At 53.2% G+C, this 6,714-nt stretch overlaps 1 protein-coding gene across 1 annotated transcript in view; it reads left to right on the top strand.

Annotated features, from left to right (window-relative positions):
• The window catches only part of NADSYN1 (NAD synthetase 1), a 41,208-nt gene that overhangs the window by 29,272 nt on the left and 5,222 nt on the right, over positions 1–6,714 (top strand). Inside the window, exons 13-16 of the mRNA XM_023738111.1 lie at positions 130–265; positions 1,375–1,481; positions 3,991–4,122; positions 5,011–5,080. Coding sequence (XP_023593879.1) covers positions 130–265; positions 1,375–1,481; positions 3,991–4,122; positions 5,011–5,080 — 445 coding nt within the window. The remainder of the gene's footprint in view (positions 1–129; positions 266–1,374; positions 1,482–3,990; positions 4,123–5,010; positions 5,081–6,714) is intronic.

The raw sequence follows: 6,714 nt of genomic DNA, 5'->3' as shown, positions 1-6,714 counted from the left end.
GTGGTCTCCTTTTGGGGTGAAATGTCCCTGAGCTGTGCCACCTGAATCGGTTAGCACGGTGGCGTTTGTGTTAGCGTGCTTGCTCGGGCACGTACCAGCTGCCCCTTGACCTTACTGTTTCCCTTCCAGCCACCACATCGGTCTCAGCATAGACCCTGCGGTGAGGGCTGTCGTGGGCGTCTTCAGCCTAGTGACCGGGAAGCGCCCTCTGTTTGCAGTGCACGGGGGAAGCAGCAGGGAGAACCTGGCTCTGCAGAACGTGCAGGTGCGGCAGCCTGGGGGCCTGTGGGGCTCGGGCCGTCACCTCGGGGGCCGCGGGGGCCCGGGCCGTCACCTGGGGGGCCGCGGGGGTCTGGGCTGCCAGGGTTGGGCCAGCAACCTGCATGCCTCACTAGAGACGTGGGTCATGTGGCCTCAGGACAAGTCTAGGGTATGTGTATGGAAGTGTGTGTGTGTGGCTGCACACGTGTGTGACTGTGTGTGGGGTATGAGTGTGCAGGAAAGCACGTGTGTGAACGTGAATGTGAATGAGAGTGGAGTGTGTGAGTACGTGGGAGTGTAAGAGTGTATATGAGGGTTCTGAGTATAAGCTGAGTCTGCAAGTTGTGTGAGTGGGTGCGTGGCTGTGTGGGTGCGTCAGGATGTTGTGTCTGCTGTGGGAGTGGGAGAGTGTGCGGATGGGTGCGTGTGTGGGGGTGAGAAAATGTATGAGTCTGTGCGTGAACATGTGTGGGAGTGCTGTGTGCGTGAGAAAATGTATGAGTGTGTGCGTGGGAATGTGACTGTTGTGAGTGCACGCGTGCGTGTGTGGGTGAGACAGTGTGTATCCGTGTGTGTGCATGACCACGTGAGTGTTGTGTGTGCATGTGCATCGTGCATGTGAGAGAGTGGGTGAGACAGTGTATCTGCGTGTGTGTATGTGTGAGAGTGCAGGGCGAGGCGTGCAGACACCCCCGGCCAGTCGCTGCAGAGAGAAGGCCCTGGCTCCAGCAGCTGGCACCCATCCTGCCTCTTGGCCCCTTTCTGCTGGGTGCGGGTGGCCCTTCCTTCCTTCAGAAATGCCAGTGGTCACAGGAGTGAGATGGGCTGGCCGAGGTGGCTTCCACTCTGGCCCTCGTCCCCCCAGGGCCCCATAGTTTCTGTCTTTGAAGCCCAGCGTCCTGCTGAGCCTGCACGGGGGCCTTAAAGCTTCCAGATTTAGACTCTCGTTTCTCTGAGCGCAGGGACCCCTGGTGTCATTTAAGTTTTCTTTTTGTCAAGAGGTAGCTTGGTGGAAACGCTTCTCTTGAGCTGTGGTGGAAATCTCGCCAGTATGCCTTTTCCCCACAGGCCCTTTTTCCGGCTCATTCTTTCTCCCTCGTGTGATTCATCCAGGCTCGAATCAGGATGGTGCTCGCCTACCTGTTTGCCCAGCTGAGCCTCTGGTCCCGGGGCATCCGCGGGGGGCTCCTTGTGCTTGGATCTGCCAATGTGGATGAGAGGTGCGTATGGCCCAGGGACACACGGTAACGGGCTCCCCGTCTCTGAGGGCGATGTGCTCCTGGAGGCCATGTTTTCACGGAATCTACCAGTTCTCACAGTACCCATGAAATACATGGAGGAGGAGTTGTATCTTCCCCATTAACTCATGGCGGAGGTGGAACCCAAACCAAAACAAACCCAAACCAGTTGCCTTGGAGTTGATTCCCACTCTTGGTGACCCCACATGTTACAGAATAGAACTGCTCTGTAGGGTTTTCTTGGTTGTGCTTTTACGGAAACACATCGCCAGACCTTTCTTCCATGACACCACTGGGGGGGTTCCAACTGCCAACCTTTAGGTTAGTAGCCAGATGTAAACCATTTGCAGCACCCAGGGGTGACATCATTTCTCGCAGACCAGTGTGTGGTCAGGACATGGCCGGCCCTGGGAGACCATCCATCAACTCACCAAACAGATGGGGAAACTGAGGCCTGGCATTGCATCTTAGTAAGAGTTGGGACGGGGCGGAGGTTGGTCTTTCTCTTGAAACATGGGAAAAAGTCAGTGCGTGAGGGGCAGGGGAGCTGGACTGGGCCGGGGGCTTCTAGCCCAGGTGTGTTTTCTGGCAGACCAGGTGTGCGGAGGTTTCAGGTGGAAGGACGCTAGCGTGCTGTGGTTTGTTTGTTTTTTGTTGTGCTTAAGATGAAGGTTTACAGAACAAATTAGTTTCTCGTTAAACAATTGATATACGTACTGTTTTGTGACATTGGTTGCCAACCCCATGATGTGTCAACACTCCCCTTCTTGACCTTAGGGTCCCCATTACCAGCTTTCCTGTCCCCTCCTGTCATCTCGTCCTTGCCCCTGGGCTGGTGTGCCCATTTAGTCTCATTTTGTTTTATGGGCCTGTCTAATCTTGGGCTGAAGGGTGAACCTCAGGAGTGACTTCAGTACTGAGCTAAAAAGGTGTCCGGGGGAGCACGCTGTTTGTGATGCGCTGCACCGAGCTCACGAAGCAGGTGTGTGGCTGTGCAGGGGGAGTGTTGAGAAAGGCCCCTGAGGAGGTAGGAAGGGGCCGTGTCTCGGAACCACATCAAGTGAAGGGAACTGTTGAGGAGGTCATGGCAGGGGAGCGGCAGGGGAACGATCACTTGGGATGGGCTGGACTTGGGGTACAGAGGGAGGAGATGGTGGTCATCCACGGTCCAGCGGGAGAACGCGGTAGCCTGGACCGGGTGGCTGGAGCCGTGGAGTGGGGAGAGACGGATCCATTGGAGGGCCGTATGAGTCTTCTGTGGCTGTTGTGACAAGTCAGCACCGTCTTGGTGGCTGAAACAGCACACGTATTATCGCACAGTTCTGGAGGTCAGGAGTCCAACACGGTCTCACTGATGCGGGCAGGATTGGCTCCTTCTAGAGGCTCCAGGGGAGAATCCATTTCCTTGCCTTTTCCGGCTTCTAGAGGCCGCCTGCATCCCTTGGCTTGTGGCCCCTTCCTCCATCTGCAAAGCTAGCAATGTAGCATCCTTCCAGCCATTCCTCCATGACCCCATCTTCCTTCTTCTGCCTTTGATGAGCTCTTCCCTCCCTCTTACAGAATCCTAGTAATGATGCCAGGCCTACCTGAAAATCCAGGCTAGTCTTCTCACCTCAGCTAAGACCCGTAGCGTAATCCTGTCTGTGAAGACCCTTTGGTCCTGCGTTGCTGTTGTTGTTATTAGCTGGCGTCCAGTCGGCCCCCGACTCGTGGAGATCCTGTGCACAGTGGAACGAAACACTGCCCGGTCCCGCACCGTCCCTGTGATCAGTCCTAGATCTGACCATTGCGATCCATAGGGTTTTCACTGGCTGATTTTTGGAGGTAGATCACCAGGCCTTTCTTCCTGCTCTGTCTTAGTCTGGACGCTCCACTGAAACCTGTTAAGAATCGCAGCAGCACACAAGCCTCCACTGTCAGATGGGCAGTGGCTGCACGTGTGGTGCATCGGCCGGGAGTGAAACCCGGGTCTCCGGCGTGGAAGGCGAGAGCTCTACCGCTGAGCCACCGCTGGCTCTATTTTGCCACGTCGGGTCACATGTTCACGGCTTCTGTGGACGTCTTGGGGCAGTCCTGTGTCGACCACGGGTAGTGTTGGGAGTTGCAGGCGGCCATCGTGGATGGCCCTCTCCGTCCAGGCCAGGGACCTTGCTGGCTGTGGTCCTGCCTCGTCCTCCTTTTCAGCATCTCTCACCATCCTCAGCTCTGTGCCACCCTAGCCCAGCCTTCGCCTTCAGACAGGCCACCCCACCCAGACGCTGACTCCCATGGGCCCCGGCCCCGCCGCAGTCTCTGGCGTACAGACACCTCTCCGTGGCGCCTGCCCCTCTGCCCCTTCCTCATTTGCTACAGCCACCGCGGCTTCCCTTAGACCCTCCGTGTGCTCCCGGGCTCCAGAGGGAGCGCACTCCTGGTGACAGCTATAGGACCGTCAGGCCCCACTGAGGGGAGAACGGGACCCCGTGCTCGCTGTCTCTTTCTCTCACTGCAGCCTCCTTGGCTACCTGACCAAGTACGACTGCTCCAGTGCCGACATCAACCCAATCGGTGGCATTAGCAAGACGGACCTCCGAGCCTTCGTGCAGCTCTGCGTCGAGCGCTTTCAGCTGCCCGCCCTGTGCCGGTGAGTGAGTGCTTGACGGCCCCGGCTGGCTCTGGGTCCACCAGCTCGGCTCGGGAACACCCTCACCCAGCCACCTGCTGTAGCTCCCTATTGCCTGGCTAAATAGTCCTGCTCTCCTGCTCGGCTCTTGGGCTCCGTGATTAGGCCACCTCCCCTTTCTCTTGGGACCCCCTCTGTCCTCTGTTCTCTGGCCAAACCATGCTGCTGCCAGGCCCTCCTTCCCCTCGCCACCCTTCCCGTACCATCCTGAACCCAGAGGTCAGAGACGGACAGCGGGTGAGCTTGGTGAGTGCTGGGCGCATTAACAGAGCTGGTTGAATTAATAAATACCCGCGCTTTCCAAAGCCCTGACATGCACCGGCCCCTCTCCTGGGCGTGTCCTTTCTTCTCTTTGCTTGTCTTAGCCCAGGGGCTCTCCACCGGGGTCTTCGTGCCCCCCAAGAGCAATAACCACGGCAGTGTGACGTTTTTACTGTCACAGTGGGGGTACTACTGGCGTCTCGTGGGTGGAGGCCAGAGGTCCTGCGGCGCGTCGTACGATGCCCAGGACGGCGCCACCGCAGGGAATGGTGGGCCCCAGTTGTTCGTAGTGCCGAGGTCACACGCCCGCTGCCGTGCGTGGCCCCCATCGCCCAGCCCCTCTTTCTCCTGATGTGGCTGCGCGGATTCCGCACTTCGTAGCCGGCACACCCTCTCCTTGGACAGCACCACGTGGACCTCCGTTTGGCCTTGCTGACGTGGCAGAGCGTGATGGTGGCCTTGCTCAGGATCCAGACCCGGCCTGGACACGGCCAGCATGCTGGGGACCATTGTGTTGTGATTTTTCACAAAGGTGGTGGCTGCTTTCACAGCCGTAGCGGCTGACCTCTGTCTGTCTCTCGATCACAGCATCCTGTCTGCCCCGGCCACCGCTGAGTTGGAGCCCTTGGCCGACGGACGGGTGTCCCAGACCGATGAGGTACGATGAGGCCTGTCACGGTGGTTCCCCTTCTCTGCCTGCCCCCGTGTTCCGTGCTGGGTCCCTCCACGGCCCCCTTTCCTCCCGGGAAGCTTGCTCCATCCGGGTGACGGGAGTAGACGTCTTTCAACTTGTTCCTGATCTTAGGGCAAAATCATGTGATTGTTTACCATTAAGTACGAGGTTGGCCGTGAGTTTTTTCTAGATTCCCTTTATCACGTTGGTGAAGTTCCCTTCTATTCCTAGTTTATTGAGTGTTTTTATCATGAAAGGGTGCAGGGATTTGTCGTACGCTTTTCCTGTAATTTTTAGACGTTAAACCAATCTTGTATTCCAGGAATAAATCCCGATTAGTCATGGTATGTAATCTTTTCTATATACTCCTGGATTTGTTTTGCTAGTACTTTATTGAGGATTTTTGAGTCCGTGTTCGTAAGAGAAGCAGCACTGATGGCGCACTGGTTAAGCGCTCACCAGCTAACTGAAAGCTCAGCGGTTCAAACTTACCAGCAGCTCCACAGGAGAAAAGACCTGGTGATCTGCTCCCGCAAAGATCACAGCCTGAGAAACCCCATGGGGCAGTTCTACTGTGTTCCTGTAGGGAGTTGGCTTGATAGCAGTGGTTTCGTTTTTTTTTTTTTAAAATTAATGAGAGATACCAGGCTGTACTTTTTTTTTTCTTCTTGTGATTTTTGCAGGATTTTGGTTTAATTTGATTAATTTCCAGGATTAATAGTGGCATCACAGAATGAGTTGGGAAGTGTCCCTTCCTTTTCTGTTTTTTGAAAGAATTTATGAAGAATTGGTATTCATTTTTCTATAAATTTTTGGTAGACTTCACCAATGAAACCATCTATACCTGAGCTTTTCTTTAGGAGAAGTGTTTTAATTATTAATTCAGTCTCTTTACTTGTTATAGCTTTATTCAGATTTCCTCCTGAGTCAATTTTGGCAGTTTGTATCTTTCTGGAAACATGTCCATTTCATCTTAGTTATCTAATTTGTTGGCATACGGGTATTCATAGTCTTCCTTTATTTCCCTTTTCATTTCTGTAGTGTTGGTGGTGATGTCCCCTCTTCCATTCCTGATGTTAGTCATTTGACTCATTTCTCTCTCTTTGTTGTGGGCATTCTAACTAAAGATTTGTCAATTTTTAATCCTGTCTGTTGTTGATTTTCTCTGTTGTTTTTCTATTTTCTGTTTCATTAATTTCTCCTCTAATCCTTATTATTTCCTTTCTTCTGCTTGCTTGTTGTAGGTTTAGTTTGTTCTTCTTTTCCTGGTGTCTTCAGGTGAAAGGTTAAGTTATTAATTTGAGATTATTGTTTTTTTTAATATTGGCATTTATTGCTATGAATTGCCCCCTGAACACTTAGCTGCATCTCATAAGTTTTGGTATGTTGTGTCTTCCTTTTTATTTATCTCAAAGTATTTTGTAATTTCTCTTGTGATTTCTTCTTTGACCCATTGGTTATTTCGGGGTGTGCTGTTTAATTTCACGTATTTGTGAATTCCCGAAATTTCTTTCAGTTGTTGATTTCTAATTTTATTTCTCTGTGGCTGGAGAGCATACTTGGTATGTTTTCAGTATTTTAATTGTTTATATTTTATTGTGCTTCAGATGAACGTTTAC

Source organism: Trichechus manatus, unplaced genomic scaffold (assembly GCF_000243295.1).
Source record: "Trichechus manatus latirostris isolate Lorelei unplaced genomic scaffold, TriManLat1.0 scaffold00113, whole genome shotgun sequence".
Classification (NCBI taxonomy): domain Eukaryota; kingdom Metazoa; phylum Chordata; class Mammalia; order Sirenia; family Trichechidae; genus Trichechus; species Trichechus manatus.
Note: the sequence above shows the minus strand (reverse complement) of the source record. Positions and strands in the feature narration are given on the sequence as shown.